The sequence below is a fragment of the Lonchura striata genome, chromosome 1 (assembly GCF_050655825.1).
Source record: "Lonchura striata isolate lonStrDom1 chromosome 1, ASM5065582v1, whole genome shotgun sequence".
Lineage (NCBI taxonomy): Eukaryota > Metazoa > Chordata > Aves > Passeriformes > Estrildidae > Lonchura > Lonchura striata.
Genome location: NC_140703.1, coordinates 32,661,342 through 32,681,793, shown reverse-complemented (window position 1 = coordinate 32,681,793; position 20,452 = coordinate 32,661,342). Strand labels below are relative to the sequence as shown.

The window sequence follows — 20,452 nt, the reverse complement described above, 5'->3', positions numbered from 1 at the left end:
GCGGGGGCGGGCCCGGCCCGGGCCAATGGGCGGCGGCGGCGGCGGGCGCGGATGTGCGGGCGGGACCGGGCCCGCGTCGCGCCGGCACCGCGGTGTGCCGCGCTTGTACCGGGACGGCCGCTCCCGCCCGGCCGCGGCAGTGCCGCCAGCTTCCTTCAGCCGTGCTGCCCGCGGCCGGGAGCCCCGCCGTGCGCCCGGGCCGCCGGCGGCGCGCTGGCGCCTGGTGAAGAGCTGCGGAGTTTTGCCGTTTAACGTGTGTGTCACGGCCGCGCCGGGCTAGAGGGGCCCGCAGGACCCTCGGGCACGGTGTCGCTTAGGTAAGCCGTCAGGCTGTGTCAGTCTCATGCGTTTCTCAGAAATGTTGTCACGTTTTCTTGTCTGTGCTGATCTATGGTAAGTCAGGTAGGTGAACATAGTTGTGCCCAGGTGGCCAAGAGGGCCAGTGGCACCTGGCCTGTGTCAGCAACAGCGCGGCCAGCAGGGCCGGGGCAGGGACCGTTCCTCTCTCCTCGGCACTGCTGGGGCACTCGGAGTGCAGCGCCCGGTTCAGGCAGGACACTGAGGTGCGGGAGTGGGACCCGAGAAGGACAGCAGAGCTGGTCTGGAGCACAAGTCCCACGAGGAGTGGCTGAGGGAGCTGGGGGTGTTCAGCCTGCAGAAAAGGAGGCTCAGGGGGGACCTTAGCGCTCTCTACAGGGGCTTGAAAGGAGGCTGTGGCCAGGTGGGGGTTGGCCTTTCCTCTCAAGCACCTAGTGATGGAACAAGGGGACATCATCCGAAGCTGCACCAGGGGAGGTTTAAGTTGGGCATTAGGAAGAAGTTCTTCACAGGAAAGGTGAAGACATGTGAATGGGCTAGGGAAGTAGAGTCCCTGTCCCTGAAGATGTAGCACTTGGGCCATGGTTTAGTAGCCATGGTGGTGTTTGGCTATAGGTTGAATTTGATGATTTCAGAGGTCTTCCAACCTAATTGAGTCTGTGAAGTGTTTTCCAACAGAAAATTAAATACAATGTTACTTCAGTTCAAACTTATTCATTAGGCAAAACAAATCATGCAAGATCTGTAGAATACGGGAGATGTCAACTCTGTTTTGTAAAAAAGAAAAAACAAACTTAAAATCTCTTGAAATTAAAAACACACAGGTAGTTAGCAACCAGAAAGGGAAAGAGTTCTGATTATCTTAGCCTTACAATATCTTCTTGGCATTACAAACAAGACTGAATTGAAAAAAAGAAAATAAATTTTTTGGCTTTTTTGTTTTTTCATAGCTGACTTGTTCTTTTCATAGCTGTATCAGTAGGTCAACAGCTTCCCTTCCTGCAGTGCATTTCTAAATCTACCTGAAAATTAACAAAAGGCCCAAGAACCACTATTGGGAAAAAGTCTGCCTCAAGATGTATACACTGTGCTGTTGCATAAATGTTTTGCTTTTGTTAAAAACTGCATCTGAGGTTTCCAAATGAGTCTGTCTTCAAATCCATTTATTTGCTTCTACAGATTTGAGAGCACTTTCGCATCTCCTCAGGGTGCTTCCATCTTTCTTCAATTGGCTCCAACAAGCATCATGAGGTTTCTAAGTAGTTTTAGCACACCTTTTGATGCCTCCAAAGAAGAAGTGTACCCACAAGGCCAGGAAGGCAGAGCTGATTTTCCTTGAGAAACCACGGGCAGGACCCATCCATTGTTATGAAGCTCCACTGCATTTGGCTGAGAATCCCAGACGTGTGCCTACAAAACCTGTAGACCTGAACACCTCTGCTGCCTGGGTTGGTACAAATTATCTTTCCTCCTGCATCCCACACCAACAGTTTTCAAGTTTCTCCTGTTTCTCCTGTCTTAGAAGAAAGTTATCTGTTCTGGATATGGAAAATTAGTAGCCCAGACCTGAATTCCTTCTATCAGTCTAAAGCATAAATAAGTGCTTGAGTTGCTTGACATTCTAAGAATAAGCACTAAGGTCTTGGTTACTTGAAGACATAAACTGTCTGCAGTGTGTACTGATTAATGAATATTTGTCTTCTAGAAAAATTATTCGCATCAGGAAAACACTGTTTTCCTTAGCAACCAAAACCCCTGCACAAAATAATCATTAGGGGAGTCCTTTCTTATTGGCTTGCTGTTTAAAATAACTGCTGAACTCTAAATGTTCGATGTTAAAGTATTGAGTGTATTGTTTAAATCTGAAACTGCTAAATTTAGAGAACATAGGTTTTTACTTCAGAATCATTTGTTCTAACCTGCTCTCTTTTCCATTTATGTTTTTTGAGTAGTGTCTCTCCATACCAATCTTCTGATAGGTTCATTTTCTTGGGACTGTTTGCCATGTCCTAGAATACTCTTTATATCATGTAATATAAAGCTTTAGTTTTTTTAAGCAAACAGCTGCAGCAAAGACAGACTGTTCCTATACAACAGTAGTCATCACCTAGGGGAGCTCTGTTTAAACATTATTGCTGCTTTACTGCTCTTCACAAAGCAAACTCAGGAAGAGTGGTTTCAAAACTGTATGAAACATTCCTTTGTTCCTGTTGACCTGCAGGTATTTTTGTAATGCCTTAACCTTGAAGTAGAACATCTTCAATTTTTTCCTCTTTAAATTTTTTTTGTATCTGCTTGAGGCAGTTAGCTCTACAGTTTGTGAATCACTAAGTGAAATAACTGCTGTGAATAAGCATTCATTTTGTTTGGAAGAGGTGGAAGCATCCACTCTGGTAGCTCTTTGATTCCTAAAATATTCTAAAATTTGTTTGAAGCTATCAGTACTGAAACTGTTAAATATTTCTCAGTTTGGTAACTGTGGTAGGTTTGTAACTTCTGGAGGCATCCTCTGCGGAATGTCTGTCAACTTGTTTCAATGGAAACTGATTTTCTGCTCCTCTCTTTTTGGCATTATCTAAGTTTTTCATACCTTTTTCACTACTAGGTTCCTGCATAGGTAAAACCTACCCTACATGTTCTCTGAAGCCGGAAGCCATATCCTTAAAATCAGGGATTATGTTAAGTATGTGCTAGTATACAATTATTAAAGAATCATTTCTCTTTTCCTGCAAAATGGCTTTGGAGTCAAACAGTTCAGCTGTACATTAGACAATCACCATCCTTAGTTAAATTGCACTCAGTGTTTTGAGGAACTATATTGTAACCTAGGAATGCTGAAGGAGATCTGTAGTTACCATAGCAAGAACTCAGATTGGTGTGCTCTTGGGAAAAGCAAACTGGAATCTGAAACAGAGTCTGACTCTTTTGTTGGTAACCAGGAAGACAAACACTGTAATGAAAGGATTTTCAGGGTTTGAGAATGAGTCCAGAATCATTCACAGAAATACAGACTGTTGAGCTTGGACCATCTCTTCTATAGGAAGCTGATTGTAGAAGTGGATTTTGGGTGATATGTTACTCCACAATACAGAAATTAACTATGTTTTGAAACAAAGATGTTTGGGGGGAAGATTTTGAACACCCTATTAACATAATCTAAGGGGATTGAGCTAAGCGGGCATTCTTCAATCATTTTGTGTTGCTCTCCCAGTTCAGCCTCTACTTCTTTGGGGGAGGCTGAGGATTTAGTTCTTTGAAGCTATTTGAGTTATGCTAGGTCAGAAAGAAAAAGGATCCATTCTGAACTTTCTTAAATCCTCAGGGGTTACAGGAGTAGACATCATTAGATTTCCTTTAAAACCCAGATCTCAAGCTCTTTGTGAGCTGCCGGAGAACAGCTCACTTTTGCCACCCTAATGACTTTCCAGAGAAAAGTGGCAGAACACGATGCTGAAGTTCAGAGGTTTCTCATGCATAGCAGCTTTGTTAGTGACTCATTTGCTTTGCTGCAGAACAGATTACTCAACGAACACACTGAAAAAAGGTGGGGAATAGAATCAGGTAGGTATTATTTGTCTGGAGGAAAGGGTTGGGTTTTTATCTTATTATTATGTCTTTCCCTTCAGGTATGCCCACAATTTGACACAACTAAGGCGGTGGTGTTGAAAGCACGCCAGAAGAAGCATCGTGGTCCTCAGAAGCCCTATAATCAGGATGCTAACCACAGTTCATTTCATGCAGGAGGAGCTTGCCGAGGAGCTGTAGCCTGCAGATTTCCTCCTTTAACTTTTGAGAATCCAGAAGGACATGCAGTCCCTCTCTTGGATGATCCAAATTGCTTGATAAAGAATGCACAATGCTCTCCCACCCAGCCTAGGAAAGGGACAGCGGCAAATGCCAACATCCAGGTGAAGAGCCCAGAGAACTGTGGAGAGCTTGTTCCCCAGCCTGTGGAGCAAGATGTCCTTAGTCGCTCAGATGCAGAGGCTGTACAGGCTCCTTCCCCAAGGAACGGGAGATGCAGCAGCACTCTATCACCAAGTAGTCATGCCTGGCATCCAGAAGAAGAGCTGCCATTTGGTGTTGATCCGTGCGGGAGAGGGGAGGCGGCAGCAGTACTGGTCACGGATACCCCCGAGCACGAGTACGGAGTAAAGGTCACCTGGAGACGGCGGCCGCACGTCATGAGCTACCTGCGGGAGCAAGGCAAGCTGAGCGCTGCGGACATCCTGGTGAAGGCAAACCTCGAGCTCTCGAGGAGACAGGCCCACAGCTGACCCGGCGGGAGCTGCGTGCGAGGACACGCCCGAACAGATGATGTCCCTTAGGGCGCTGAAGAGAGACGCGATTTCAGCCGGGCCGCGGGGGCGGCTCTTGGCGACGGGGGAGGGGGTGGGGGGTATGCGGGTCGGTCTCTCCTGGGGCAGTGTGTGGCAAGGGCGCTGTGTCCCGCGGCTCCCGCCGGGGCTGCTCCCCGCTCCCCGCTGCCGGCGCGGGCGGCGAGTGACGGGGGCGGCCGTTGCGCCCCGCCGCGCGTGCGCGGCGCCGCGGCCAATCGGCGGGCGGCGTGCTCGCGGCCCCGGCCAATGGCGGCGCGCCTCAGTGCCGCGCGGCGTTGCTAAGGACAGCGGCGGGCGGGGGCCCATAGCAACGGCGGGGCCGCGATGGACGCAGCGGGGGGACCCGGCGGGCCCGCCGCCCACAGGTGAGCGGGGCCGGCGGCGGCGGCGTGCCCGGGGCCCAGCGGGGCTGGGCGGGGGCTGCCTCGCGTGGCAGCAGCGCCCGGCGCCGGGATGAGCGGCCGCAGCGGGGCCCGGGCGGGCGGAGCCGCGCGGCGGCGGCCACGCGGATCGGCGCTGCCCCGGTAACATCCGCGTCCCGCCGGCGGGCGACAGCCGTGCCGCTGCTTTATGGGCGGGTGTGTTTTATGTGTTGGTGTGCATCGTCCGAATACTTGTAGATTAAAGCGGTTTTATGGTGTCTCGGTCCCCTCCTGGTTTCTGGGTGCCGCTGTGAAGCGTTTTCGCGGTGTTATTCAGCCCCTCTGCTCCTCCTCGTGAGCCTCTCTGGGTATTTAGTATCACACTCGGTGGGCCTTTGCAAGAACAAAAGGAGGAATGAACTCTGAAATGAACTCAACTGATGTAATAGGAAAAACAGCTGTGAACTATGGAGAAGCGGTTTTGGAAAGACTTTATGCTTCTGGCACTTAAGTAGCTCAAAATCGAAATTATCCGAAATTAAATTTGAGTGTACTGGCAGGCAGAGGAAACAGGTTTTGGCAGAATTGGTGTGACTGCAAAAAAACCCCAGGAAAATCTATCTTTGTGCCTCTATTTGGATAGGAAGAAGTAAAGCAAGTAAAGAGAGAAACCTAATTTTTGGGTAGTGAAACGATAATGAGCACAGTGTAGAAGAGAAACCATACTTTTTTTATTACATACATTGTTACATGTGGTTATTTAAGGAGAATGAAAAGCAACAGTAAGAGTTAGAAATGGTCCTATAATTGCTTGGATCCACCAAATATGCTATGGAACATCATTGTACTTCTTTATGCAGACTTGAAAGGCCTCAGCTTGACTAGCAGTTCTGGAAACAATTTTTAAGGAAATTATGTCCAGATATGTGTAAATTTCCCCGCACAGTAAACCTTTAAGTTTGACAGAGTTGACACTACAGGAAGTAATGCTGCTCTTCTGATAACAGTTCTACTGGCATCATTTCTTTCTGCTAAGAAACTTGTCTCATGTGCTTTTATGGGTGTCCCCCAGAAATAGGCTAAAAATAATGGCAATTCATGGGATTGCTGCTTCCCTCCCATCCCAGTTTATTAAAGAAACAAACATTTCTTTAGCTTTCTCGGTCCCCATGGTTAAGGTAAGAAAACTAGAATACATGAACATAAAGAAAAGTACATAGTTTTAAAATAGATCTGTAAGGCTTGTTGTTTTTAGAGGGGTTTGTTTTTCTGGTGTGTTCATCAGCATTGTAATAAATTGGAGGAAGACAAATGTCTGTATTCTTATGAAGGTTCTTCTTTTTCTGAGACAAAAATAGTAAAATTATCCAGAAGTCACAAATCTGGTTACTGGAACTCTTCTTTGGTAAAATAATTGTCAGTTGTCCGAACAGTGGATTTTATAGAAAAGGTTAATGTGATAGATGATAACTGGCACTTCATGGCAATGAAGATCCTACAGGTAAAGCTTAACAAAGCTGTACCTGAGAACTGGTGGGCTGCAGGTTTTTTTGACCATTTTTCCCCCTAGGGGTGAAATGCCTTTACTATTGAGCAATGTGAAAAATACACATAAAGATATTGGAAGTCTTTTATTTCTGAGGGACAGAGTCGAATATTACCAGTAAAAAATTAAGGCATATTGTTTTGTAAGTGTGCTGTGGGATACACAATGATGGATAGACAGAAGAGATCTTGGATTTAGGCCATCTACAGGCTCTCACTTGCAAATACTGTGTTGTGTTAGACTTCCTTCCACTGGAACTGGCTGCAACTGAAATTGCTCAACTTCATTTTAAAATTTGGCTTCAGGTAGACATGGCACAACTGTCTTAATGCTTTAGAAAATGATAAGCTTGATATTGCTGTTTCATGGTTTTGGTGAGTGCTAGACCTTCTCTCTTATTTGGGAAAGTCTATTTGGAGACTTACCATGAAATTATTAGTGTAGAAACATTCAGGTAAAAATAATTCTAATGTAAGCTTTAAAATATTGTGAAGGAAATTTGTTTCTTATGGAAGTATGTATTTTAGAATCTCTGAGACCAATGGACTTTGCACTTTTGCACACTAATCACACAGTGTACAAGGCTTACAGCTTCCCACATGCTGCATTCCAAATATGCTTCAGCTTCGGACTTGCGGATGTCATTTAAGAGGAACAGAATGTTCAAGGGGCAAAAATCTTGACTGAGTCTATGGAGACTACAAAACTGGGCATCAATTACAGCGGTCCTGCCCTCATTTGGATGCTTCCTTGGGGTCCAGACATGCATCAGTTAGTGGCTTTCTGTTTGTGAACTCTAGAACTCTGGGATTTTTGCTCAGTGTCTCCCAAAGTTAATGAAGAAAAACAGCCTGTTGCCAATAAGCTCAATTTTCAAAATATTAAGAGCCTACGGATTAAGAGAAGTTGAAATCTTCAAAAGTGGACTGTTGTCTGGCCAGAAGCCCTTTCCACATTTTAGTAACTTGAGTGTAGTTGAAGTTGTCAGGAATGTGTGTGCCTGCTGGGCTTTGAGTATTTTGTATAAATGTATAAAATCATAATTAGGATTTTGAGGAGAAAAAAGACAAAATACTTTGCTAATTATTTTAGCTATACTTGTAAACCAGAGAAGACAGATAAGTTTAAAATTCCTTTTAAAAGCATCTCAGCGTCTCTATTAGTCCTTGGGTATTTTTATTTAGCCACCAGTGATCTTAAAATTAACAAGCAATGTTTGTCAAATTCCAGGACTTAGAATTCTGCAGATCTTATCCTTAGATGATTGAGAATTGGCTTAAAATTCTGTGTTCTTCACCCTTTTCAGCTCTAAACATTATAATGAAGAAATCTGTTCAAAGTGAGATAAACCTGTAAATATTTTATAACTGTGGTTGATATGTACCCCTTGGAGTACAGATTCAGCTGAAAAGAAAACCTTTTGCAATCTGATGCTGCTGCTGTTAATGTGAAAGAAGGAGTCACCTCACTTGTTGTGATGTAGACAGCAGTGGCAAGAGAGAATGTGGGACTAAAATTTCCAAATACAGTTTGAGATTCACTCAGCAATTCCAAAGAGGTATCCTAAAGTTAAACCTTGTTTGAATTATCTCTTTAGTTTCTAGTTACCTCTTTTCCCATCTCTTACCACCTAGAATTTATGTTACTGGTGACTCTTTTTTTATAGAGCCATTACTTTTCTCTTCTGCTTTTTTTTTTTTTTTTAATCACAGTGTAACATTTGTAGGAGGGAAAAATGTGATGACTTGACATAATTGTGGCTTTTTATGTGTGAAAACTTTCTGCAACCAGGCTTGCACTGGGATAGCTCCAGATTCTTGTTTTGCTGCTGAGGCACAGCTGAGTGATCTCCAAAATAAAACTGTGTTATAATTGGGTCATGGGATGAATTCTCTTCTAAGTGGATTTGCTGATATGCCTGGAGATGTTGCCTTAGACTACTGCAAGAACATTTAAGCCAACTCTTAGTGCTCTTTAAAACACACTCTGTGGGATGTTTGAACTCTTAACTGCCTTGTTCTTGCTATAGGAGTCTGGGTGCTTCTACATTCCTTTCTGACTTTGCATTCTTATGTGATATCTGAAGCAAAAAAAGAACAAGAACTAAAATCTAGCAGGATGTCTTGCCAAGTCATCTGGTTTGAGACTGAAATGACACTTTGCTGTTTCTGTCTCTTTAATGGCTTTCTCTTTCAGTTTTTCTAAAATAAAAAAAAAAAACCAAAAACTGGACTGGCAATAAAGATCTACAATCAGTTCAAGAGTGTCCGTTTAGAAAATTTCATGTTTCTTTCCCTATTTTTAGTTTGAAATACTATTACACAAGTGCAATTCATCTTGTCAAGCATGATGCACTTCTTTTCAGGGAACTTTGAGTTTTGTTACCTGGTCTGGGTTAAGCATAGCCGTGCTACTTAAGTACTGCCTGTGTTGCTAGGAGAGAATAATGGCTGCTCTACATTTCACTGGCTTCCTGTTGTAATGAGGTGCATCAACAAAAGTGACAGGCAAGGTTTAATAATTCACAAACAGAAGATCACAGGAGACAGAATTCTACCCCCCTGGGGATCTTGCTTTCCTCTTTCTTTGGGCAGAGGCGTTTCTGTAAGTGAAATGACCATGAGGATTTGAAGCATGTAGTTGAGAGGAAATTAAATAGAAAGGTGAAGTTCTGCTTGTGGAATAAATTTCTCTTTATTTTCCTTAGCAGAAACTTAAGTTTCATTAGGTTCAACTGAATAAACCTGAAGCACAGTGCAGTTGTATGGTGGTTAGGAGCTGCAAAGTCCTGAGTCATGGAGTTACCAGCTGTGAACTCCTGAAGGAATATGCCTGACAGGAGGTCCCTTGAAAGAATTATAATAAAAACCCAGTTGAAACACCCTATTTCACTACACACTTAAAATATAAGTTTATGTGCATATTCTTATGATTGTGTTCCTCTGTGCCACCCTCCCAGCATTGATGATGTCTTTGATGGTTAATGGCTTGTGTGGATTTCTGGCTTCTCTTGGCCTTCCTTCTAGGAGAAGAATACTTCTTTTGCTTTAGGTTTGCAGAAATGAATTTATTTAAGACTGAGACTTGTGGCTAAGGAAAACAAGAATCTCCTTTCTGTTCTCCCAGTGTAGTATAGCATACTGACATAGGCTTTTGTTTGCACTCTTTTTATAGTCCCAATAGAAGTCATACTAGCTTCTGTCCAGAGAGTGCTGATTTGTTTTCCTTGCTCTATTCCCTTGTTCCAAGTAAGAAGAGCTAATCTTTGGTACTTGATAAATAACTTTTGGAGTGGTATGTAAAACACTAAGCAATACAGTAGTCAAAACAGTTCTGAGCTCAATATGTAACCTTTTCATCATGCTTTTATTTCTGTTGCATTTTTTTTGCAACAGCCTATATTTTTATTGTCCTCTAGTTTATGCTCTCATACTTGGGATCTAAACTTTTGACCTCTAGAACCCAACCAGACAGAATCACAGAGGCTGGAAGGGGCTTCTTGAGATGATCTGGAGCAATCCTGCTGCTTAAGCAGGGTTGGCTGGAGCAGAGTGCACAGATTGATGTCCAGTTGGGTTTTGAATATCTCCAAAGATGGAGACTCTACAATCTTCCTCAGCAACCTGTTCCAATATTTGCCCACTTTCTCTGGAAAGTTTTTTATTGGTTTTGGGTAGAATTTCATGTGTTAATTTTTGTCCATTGTCTCTTGTGCTGTCAGTAGGCACTGCTGGCTTTGTTTGCTTTACACCCTTCCATCAGGTATTTATAGACATGGATAAGTTACCTCCTGAGTCTTCACTTCTCCAGGCCCAGTTCTCTCAGCCTCACCTCACATAAAACATACTCTGGTCCCTTAAGCACCTTTGTGGTTCTTTGCTGGTTTTGCTCCAGTATGTCCATCTCTTTATTGCTCCCAGAAGCCAGAACTGGATGCAGCACCCCGTGTGTGGCTTCATCAGCAGAGGGGTGCTGTCACTCCCTCAGCCTGCTGGCAGTGCTTTCCCTAATGCAGCCCAGGGTGCTGTTGGCCACCTTTGCCTTGAGAGAGTGAATTGCTGGCTCGTGATAAACTTGTTGTCTACCAAAACAATATGAATCAACTTCTGAAAAATTAATCTTGACAAGCAACATAAGCTTCATTCTTTGTTTAACCATAATTCAGCTTTTCTCCTATGGACCTTTCATTTCTCAATATTCTGTTACTTTACCTTATTGGGGCTGTGTTTGTGTTGGTGTGTAACAGTGCAGAGAATATCCCACTGCACTTCTGAGATAATTTTATACTGGGGTTTTGTGCTTCCACAAGTACCATTTTGAAACTGAAGGCAGGTGTGACCTTTGAGTGGTCATTTTACTTTGCCTGCACAGTTTTATTTTACCTTACAAAATCACTGGAACAAGTACCGCAAAGAAAATAGAAGCTTGTGTCTCCTGTACTGGTAAATCCTTTTTTCTCTATTGACTTGTGGTCAGTCGGTACTAAACTGCATTGTTATTTACCTAGTTATGTTTGGCATGTGAACACTCACCCCAAAATGGATGCAAGTATGGAAAATGTAGTGCTGCAAGGATAGGCTTGCATTAAATTCACTCCATTTGGTTTAGCCAACAAAAATAATTATTAACTTGTTAATGTTATAGCAAATAATGTTTGTAGCATGTACTCAGATTAGTTTTTGCTTGAATTCCTTTCTTCAGCACAATATTCCTGTTGATATGAGTTGTCAGGGCAGATGTTTTGCCACTATATAGGTGAAATGTATCTGTGTGCATATAGATACATGCAAAGAATATACATATAGTCTTCAGAGCACCAGCCTTTTCAGGTTTGGTTTGGTTTTGGCTTTTTTTTTTTTTTTTGAAGGTGGTGTTTAGCAGGGAAGGGCAGATGGTAGGGGTGTTTTTGACTTTTGACATGCTTCTGGTCTGTGTGGCTTTAAAGAAAAACACCTGATAATTTCACACAAAAATTCAATTTTTAAGCCTGCATGTAGGTAGAAGCTGAAGTTTTAAAGGATTAGCTTTAGGATCTTTTTAAAGTTGTAAATTTGTCTTTAAGTTGTAAATTGTTCAGATAGTTGGTACAAGTTATTGGCAGGAATATGTAATGGATTTAGGTATGTTTTGAAATTAAGTAGGACATGCAGATCTCAGGGCTTGTCTCTGGTTGCTCCCTTAATCCACACTGATCTGGCAGTTGAGTTTGTTGTTCTTATTGGTTCATTTTATTCTTATTTTCAAATATTCTGAGATAAATCTTATTCAATCTCTATTATGTGAGACATGGACATAGTTTCTATACTAAAGCAAATCCAAGACAATTGTTTATTCACTCATTCAGAATTGCTTCCAAAACTAGGTGGTCACTCTTTCTATGTCATTGTTCTCATAATATATTCAGTAGGTGAAAAATTTTTCAGACAAATTTTGTAACTCTTTCTCAAAACAGTGTTCTATTGGCATTAGTGGTTTTGGGGTGCAGAGGGATCAAAGGTCAAACTGATTTTACTGATTTCTGAAAAAAGGCAGATGCACTAAAACTTGCTTTTATTGAAGTATCACCTGCTTAAAAATAATTTAATGAAATGTTGATGCAACTTCAGCAGTGTCACTTAGGTGTGGCATTTTATGGCTGACTTGCAGCAGATCAGTTTACTTTGGAAGACTTACTGCTTATTAATTATGAAGGAAAGAATATCCTGTGCAAAAAAACCCCACTCTTTTGCCTTGGGGAAGGCAGAAAAGTTTGGTAACCTTCACTCTTATTGATGGTATGCTACTCATTTTCCCAAAATGTGCAATTATAGCTGTGTCAGAACTCCACCCTTTTGTGGATTGGAAGGTGCATTACAGGTAGTTTCCAGAGACAGTATTACAATTTTTGTTTGGAAGCTGTCTTTTGAAAGATAAGAATCTTTCTTCAACTAATATTTTTTCTACAGCTTCTGTTTTCTTTCACAGACAATAATCCCCAGCAAAGTTTATTGGAGGGTTAAGAGTCAAAACACTTTCACACCAGCTGACTCAACATTTCTTACTGAAGTTGCTTTTACTTCACTTCTACAGCTAAAAATAAAATCCAGTGGATGAAGATGTGGGCCACAAGCCATATTCTTCTCATCTGCTGTTTTTTAAGTTCTGGGAGTATTGCTCAGAAATATAACTACTGCTACCATGTTAATAAACTGTTCTGCAAAGAAAAAAGAAATTACATGAGCTTTGTAAGACTCTTGATGGAAGCAGTCCTGTTTAGAGTGAAAAATGGAACATAAGATATTGGGAAAGTGGGAAGATTTGTGGACCAAAATGGTGTTATTGTGCCTTGGGGCTCCTTTAAAAGAAGTAAAGCAATGAAAACAACTGAAAATTTAAGGATCTCAATTATTAATATATTGGTTCATATTCCCACTGGTATCTGAAGATTGTATTTATTGAAAGGATTTCTATGTCAGACTGATAGAAAAATAGCAAGGTTTTTTTTTGTAACAAAGCACAGTAAACTCAAGATCCAGCTCACTTTAAAATTATCTGGAAGTTTCTGTTGGACACTTTCCCTGAATCTCTCTGCAAAACTATGGACTATCTGAAACTTTAATACCTTCCCTAGAACTGTGCACAAATAGGTAATAATTCCTCAGTTTTTCTCTCCAAGAATTGAGTGCATGTACAGTGTTGATATGTGCTGTAAAGATACTGAGAACTCTCTCTTGAGTCAGATTTATATTTAAGGTTGGAGTGGGGTCTGCTTCTATCAGCTAGTCTGACCTTCCTCCTAAAAGAGGCAGCCAGCCTTACTTCTTCTTTACCAAACCTTTAACTACTTGAATTGCAGGCTAGATTTAGCTCACTGGGAAGCTAAATTAAATCTGCAAGTTATTGCTGCGTTATTTGTTTAGGAGGAGAAACTGAGTATAGTATTTCTTTAGTGGAATATGAGGAATGTACATTTTGTTGAATGCAGGGAAACTATCATGGTGTTTTCCTTTGTTTAACATATTTCAAATCTGTCCTTCCAGTAACTTCTCAGTCATGTAGAACATTTTGTCTCTACAGGGTGCTCCTTCCTGTTGCTTTTCTTACTTTGCTTATTGCCTCTCATTCATAACTGCAGCCAGTCAATTCCTTTCAAAACTAGTCCATGATCCATGATAAAGACAACCTTTTTTTTTTCTTTCTGCCTCATTTTAACTTCAACAGTCAGTATATGAAGGGGATTTAATTGAAATAACTTGAAAGAAGAATGCTTAGTTCTCCTATCTGGGATAGCCACACCTGAAATACGAGGTAAACCATAGCCTTAGTCTAGAACAGCAACTTCTAACATAATAACATTCAAGCTTGGTTAAAACCTGTTGTTTTCTGTTGAAAATCCACAGCTCCATGAGTTATCCTAATGGTTAATTAGTCACAGTGTTAAATAAAAAACTTATTTGCAACCTGAATTTGTTTAGCTTCAGTTATTTATGTCTGGATTTTATTGTCTTCTCTCTCATCAATATCATGTGTACCCTAAATTCCATGGAATACAGTGGAGTGTGTTGATTTTCTCTTGAATAAACTGTAGGATGCATTGAAATCTTGCTGAGAGGTGCACTTTTCAGTCCTTGGTCAATTTGTTCAGCTTTCTGCTGCACTCTCTTCAATTCTTCAGCCTGTTCTCTTGTGTGGACCTTGGACAGAATGGAAGAACAGTTTCGGGCTGGTGGATTGCTTTTATTTTCTACATTCGGCTTTAATATCGGGGTTTTTCATTGCTCTCAGAGTTGGATTATACTGACTTTATGTTTGGCTGATTCAATGGTAATTATTGCCAAGTGCTTAGAACATAAGGTTGATTTTTTTTTTTTTCAAGTACAGCATACTCAGGAACACAGACAAGCTGCAATGAAAACAGAAGTGTTACCTCTGCTTATCCGCAGTTTGTAATGCCAGAATTTCACTGTTATTGGAAAATATGTCCATTCTGAAAGAACTGTCAATAGATGTAGTGTGCCTTTTTTTACAGAAAGGAAAACAAACCATACAAAAAGGAAGCTTCAGTTGCATATATGAGTATCTGTTAAATGATTTGTGAGTTACATCTTCATTGTGGTTGTTTGCTACTCTGAAAATGGTTAGGAAAGACCAAATACATTTATTATAAATTTGTTGCATATTCCAATTACAACATTTTCATTTCTGATTATGAAATGAAAACCAGGCTGATTCAGTAGGAATTTGAGATGCTGCCAGTTAAAACTTTTTGCTTCATGTTAATCTTTGTCAAATCTGTGAACCCCTATGCATCTTGCCATCTTCTTCCATGTTTTATTAAATATTATTTAAGTTGCTTTCCCACTCTCACTTTTATTCTCTATCCTGCACTGTCATTAGTCTTTGTATGTTCTGTTCTGAGTAATCTTTCCTTTCTCCGTGGCACATGTCTGTTACCTGTCATGCAGCTTCAGTAGGATTGCAGGTGGATTCTGGTAGATGGAACAGTGATGTCTGTGACAGGATCTTGTGTAGACTGCTGTGCTGCAGTGGCTAGGGAGAGGACATTGATAGACTGCTGGAATATTTTCAGTTCTTATTTATCACGGGTAAATGGGCAACTGGTTTGGTGGTCGGATTTTTTTTCCCTGTTTCTAACTGTGGTGTTGTAGCTATGGAAATTCTGCTTATTTTTCCTGTTCCTGATGGATATTTAATTGTTCTTATTGTACATAAGCCCTTCAAACAGAAAAGCAAAGCAAAGAGTGCAGTAGTTTGGTGTGGGCATGTCCAAGGAGCACTGATCTGTGTTGTCAGTCCAGCTGAAGGAGGATTCCTGTTTGAAGCCTGCAGCTGGATTAGCACACCACTTACATTCCTTAGTGGTGAGCTGTGGGAGTGACTCTGGCACAGCATTTTCCTGGTAAAGTTTGTAATAACACCAAGCCTGCTGTGGGGTTTGAAGTGTGGGAATCTATTTTTTTGAGTGGTTATTGTGTTTTCATAATGACAAGTTCTAGAAGAAAAGTTGCAGGAGCAGTAAAAAAATAGTGAAAAAGGGGTGTTTTTAAGCTAGTATTTATAGTGCTACATTACTCATGACTATTTTACTGCTTGTCTGAATCCTTGCCACTTTAAAATGGCAAGCATTGATGGTTGCTTTTATTTTGTTTTACTCAGCAGTTTTGTTCTGTGTTTAAAAGTAAATTGTAAGAGAGAACATTTGTTATCTTTTTCCTTTATCAAGCTCTGTGACCTGTTGGAGTCTTTATGTTCAAGAGTCAGTTAAGTGGCCGTAGTTGAGGCATGTGTAGCCTGTGTTGTGCTTCTGTTATATAATGTAACTTTATTTCGGTCTAGGTAGAAAATAATTTAACATACGGGTAAATAATTTTCACTGAAGATTTCCACAAGGCATGTATGTGAGTCCTGCTATTTCAGCACTTTGTCATTTTCCAGGTAGAAAGGAAACCTTGTAAACTTATTTCCTAGAGTGGTAGTGTTTATTTCTTCCATTTTTCTAAAGAAGAGACTCAAATTGCTTGGGGATACATTTTCTGCTAGGAAAAGCAACAAAACCACAGATAGCAGCTTGTACCTAGACAGGACACCTTTGTGTCCATCAGAACATGTCTGTAAGTCTGCTCTTGATAGCAGGTATGTACATTGTTTTATAACAAACTGCAGCTAACAAATGTCATCGAGTTCTTAAGTCAGTAGGTGTATGAGAAGAAAATGACTCTTCCCTCTCCCTTTTGTTTTTTTTTTTTTCTTCATGAATATTTTAAGTGGAACTTTCAGTTGTTTTTCAGAGTTTGCTAAGGATGGCCTGTTCCATCACCTATGCTATAAATAATAAGCATGTCACCTTTTATGCTGAAGTTTTGTGTGACAACTGTTGTATATTGTGCTGCACTCAGTAGATGTGTTTCTACTTGTTTCTTGCTTAAGTTGTGGCTTTTTTCTAGTGAAGATGACTGTATTACTCTAACTGTTGCTTCAGGGATACACAGCTCTCCATCCCTATTCAAGAAAGACACTAATTTTTCCAGGCCTTCCATTCCCTTAGAGACCAAGAACACTGTGTGTTACAGGTCCATGTGAGGAGTAACATCAGTTTTTAGGAATAAGATGTTTTCAAAGTCTTAGACTTGTGTGATACTTCAAATTCATAGAAAAAAAAAAAGTAAAGAAATAAGGAAAACTGAGGGGTAAAAAAAAACAATGGCAGTCTTAACTTCCTTTAAAATACTACTGGTTGGAAAACTAGTATCAACTTTAGAGTACAGAAGTCATTATATATGATGTGTGCTCTTTTTCTGTGTATATGATATAAAATCTTTTTCTGCATATTTCAACCTTCCAAAGCAGGGTCTGTGTTTACTGGAGTACTTCGTCTTTAAGGACTTTTAATTGTCATCTGCTTGCCTGAAGTTGAGTCAAATGTGGGTTTGTTAGGGGTTAAGGGGACTCAGGATTTTCTTCTCACCTTAGCTCTGTGTGCTGTAATCCAATTTCCATGGCATGTGTTTTGCAGAAACCCCAGCTCTGCTCTGTCTATCTCTGGTTTTCCTTGTTAGGGTGATATTCAGCACTGGCTGCCAGCCTGTAACTTCACATCATTGGACATTTATGGATACCTAGACCAGACAGAGAATTTCCTGTTTAAATTGAAATTGTGGCTTGCCCTGCTTTTCTGCATGTTATTAATAAAATAAGTAATGTTTGTCTGTTTCCCACTTTAAGTACCTTCTTCCTGATGCTTTCTTACTTCCAGAGAGGTGATTGTAAAAACTGTGTTGAAGAAAAAAGCACAACTGTGGTCAGCAGAATATGTACCTTTGTGGGGTTAACTGCTCTAAATTGCATTTTATGGACTAATTCACTATCATACAAAAGAAAATGGGAAATCTTTATGGGACTTGTTTTTGTCCTATAGGATTTTTTGTTCCAAGGAACACAACTTGGAACAAAAAATCAGAGTTCTTACGAAAGTTATCTATAAAATACTGAAATAGGGAAATCATTCCTTTTTTTACCTTTAGGAATTAATGTCAGATGTTGCAAACACAGATTCTCTCAGTTATTAACTGCAGTTCTGGAGCATCTAGCAGGAAGAGAAAATGAAGACAAAACTGAATTCATTTGGATTTGGGTATCCTATGAAGGAGCAGGGAGTTTACTGAATTGATCTGAACTGTGTTAAGCCTTCAGGTGTAAACTGTCTCCTAGCCCCGCCTCAATAGAGGCTTGTAATCCATCTACCAGTAATGAAGGCTTTGGTGCTTTCAAAATCTTTTCAGAAAAGTTTAGTTAGGGGACTAAACCAGAGTTCAGTCTTATTATGACTGAATATGATGTTTTATTTTTAATACCTTGTGTCTTGGTCTTCATGTGAGATGGAAGTAATGTCTAACAGCTATTTTTAAGGAGTTGTCTGAGAATATCCCATGTTCTTGTAATGCAAACTGTTTAATAGCAATAATAAATTGGTTTTCTGTTTTGCTTTTGCAGCATCTTTGAGGATGAAAGCATGAAACTACGACAGCTGAAACTACAGAATCAGGTAAATGATAGTGCTGAAGCTGGTAAGAATAAGTTCAGGAAATCAAACAGCCCTCTAAAGACTTGAGAAATGGAGGTAAAGTGCTAAAATTCATTGGTCTAATGAACTTCAAAGATTTTCATGGTTTTCGTTAGTTCAAGTCAACTGTGCCATGGCTTGTATATTTGGTGTGTTTGATGCATTTATTTTTCATATGTTCTCTTATTTCATTGGGATTGAGTTGCTAGAGAGCAGGAATAAATCAAAATATTGGAAGACTGCAGGGAATTATCCATTTTAGGCATCAAAGAAACTGTTTCACTGACCTATAGAACCATCTCTTTAACACTGCTGTTGAGAAGGATTTCCAGCCCCTTCTGACCTTTTTTTGTGTTTTCTACAATGAAAATATTTACAGCCAAACATGGGTCAATTAGGCTACAGGTCTCAGTTTCTGAAATACTATTCACTGGATGCTTACATTACCATATTTTCAAAGCAATGAAGTATCCATCCTTAATATTCTTTCTCTCTAAAATTTCAAATATTTATAAATAGATTAGAAGATGTGAGACTCTTATGATTCTCTAGCTGGCCATTTCACATGGACCACAGATCACTGTCTTGCATTAAACTCATCTTGTTCAAATTAAAGTATGGTTTCTAGGAAAATATTTTCTCAGATAAGATCTTTAAGTCCAGACACAAAAGTGTTCAGGGAACTACTGTAGTGTGTAATAATCCTCTTTATCAGAACCTGGTCATTATTTGTAGTCTGCATTTGCTAGACTTTGACTTCAGGCTCTGAATTTATTACCAACATTATCTGGGTCTATATAGGCATTTATTTAAAACACTTCAGAGTCAAGAGGTAAAATTTATCTTTGGTCGTATTTATGGAAGTTAAAATAGTCCTTTATCTGTAGACTATCAAGTGACACTTGTTTAAAAACAAACAATTTATTTAAAAATAGAACTAATTCAAATAAAAGAGCATTTAGTGTCAAATGCCATTTGGTAAGAAGTTCCAAAACTGAGGGTGGTCTGACTGCTTGGAAATGAACCTCAGGGTCTGTTTTAGAACTGGTCTTGGGTCATAAGCTGATAATAGTCATGATCTCTTAGTGCTGGGTACTGTGATCAGTGTGTGCTTAGTGTCGGGCCTTGCCATGGGGATGCATGGCTATTCCTCCAAAATAAAACTGCCGGGCTGGGTGGAATTCCCTCAGAGCAGCTGTCAGTTGCATCATGAAGAGGTCAATTTAAATAATTTGTTCCCTTTCACAAATTTGTTTCCATCTTTCTTGGATTTGGTCAAGATTGCAGTCATCTGCAAAAGAAACACCTAGAAAATGTCACTAAATATATTTTAACTCCCTGGTCTTTGCAAATGAGATTTGAGAAGTGCTAACAGTCTGTAATTTAGGATTTTAGAATTAGGTTTCAATATTAATTTTAAAGTCTATTTTTACATTAATAGTACTATGCCTTCTGAAGAAACCAATAGGAGATCACTACCAAATATGATGGACTCGCTGCTGTCTGTAGCTGGTGCCTTGCTTGAATAATATGTCATCAACAATTATAGGAATTGGAATTTAAAAAATGCAAAATGTTTTAATCCAGCAGGATCATATACAGAATCTCTGGTCATACACAGAATCTGGAATAAACCATAGCAGAGACATGCCTGTCCATCCATCTTTATGATGGGTTTGGACACCCTGTAATTGCAATAAAATATTATTTATAATAATGCATGACATCAAGTTCCATCTGTGGGCCAGCTCTGCCTGCCAGGATGCTTTTTTTCTCCTGGACTGCTGTCTTTTCCTTGAGGCAAGAGCTTGTGGTTGCTCAGGCAGTGCTTATTTACTCATTAGTAGAAGATTTTTGAGTCTTCTTAGGCTTCTGCAGCACCAAGTGCAACGCTGCCCTCTCCCTGTGCAGTGGGAACATGAAGCCTGGCGTGGTTCTGAGCTCACTGGTGTGGTGCATTACTCTTGATGTGGAGTTTCACTGATGTTGTCATTGTCACTGCTGCCCCAGCCGTGAGCTGAGAGCCACCTGGAAGAGGAGAGGATGTTCCCTAGCTAGGATCCACCCTTCATGGCCTGCTAGGGTTAGGACTGTACCTGCTAATATGTAGCGCAGGATTGCACCTTTAAGGCTGGAGTGGTTGGAGCTTTCCTGTATATCAGTTTCCTGGCACCACAGCTGGAGAAAGGGTACTAAACTAGTTGTCTTAATAGTCCACTAGATATTTTCGTGTGACTTCTTGGAAGCTCATTTGAACAGGAGTTGGTGGTTTGTGATCCTCCAATCATCCTATGTTCTGATGTTATGGTTTTATTAGGTGTTTCTG

The 20,452-nt window shown here is 40.6% G+C and overlaps 2 protein-coding genes across 5 annotated transcripts in view; both read left to right on the top strand.

Moving 5' to 3' along the window:
* The first annotated feature begins 56 nt into the window (after positions 1–56).
* On the top strand, positions 57–4,795 carry RHNO1 (RAD9-HUS1-RAD1 interacting nuclear orphan 1). 2 transcript variants are annotated; one of them, XM_021548881.4, is made up of 3 exons: positions 57–317; positions 1,498–1,766; positions 3,945–4,795. In XM_021548881.4, the coding sequence occupies exons 2-3, from the start codon at positions 1,599–1,601 to the stop codon at positions 4,593–4,595; spliced, it is 819 nt and encodes a 272-aa protein (XP_021404556.3). In that variant the 5' UTR covers positions 57–317; positions 1,498–1,598; the 3' UTR covers positions 4,596–4,795. The 2 variants fall into 2 exon arrangements, with proteins under 2 accessions (XP_021404556.3, XP_077637399.2); XM_077781273.2 differs by lacking the exon at positions 57–317 and having other exon boundaries at positions 346–1,766.
* A 152-nt stretch (positions 4,796–4,947) lies between these two features.
* The window catches only part of TULP3 (TUB like protein 3), a 31,529-nt gene continuing 16,024 nt past the window's right edge, over positions 4,948–20,452 (top strand). For 2 of the 3 annotated variants that reach the window (XM_021548904.3, XM_085573574.1), the window contains exons 1-2: positions 4,948–5,023; positions 18,057–18,108. In XM_021548904.3, the coding sequence (XP_021404579.2) occupies positions 4,983–5,023; positions 18,057–18,108 (93 nt within the window). In that variant the 5' untranslated portion in view covers positions 4,948–4,982. Of the gene's footprint in view, positions 5,183–18,056; positions 18,109–20,452 lie in introns of all 3 variants that reach the window. The other variant, XM_085573559.1, reaches the window with a different exon arrangement.

Coding starts and splice junctions, on each gene's coding strand:
- RHNO1 (XM_021548881.4), top strand. CDS start 1,599: ATGCCTCCAAAGAAGAAGTGTACCCACAAGGCCAGGAAGGCAGAGCTG. Junction 1,767..3,944: donor TGAACACCTCTGCTGCCTGG/GTTGGTACAAAT, acceptor CTTTCCCTTCAG/GTATGCCCACAATTTGACAC.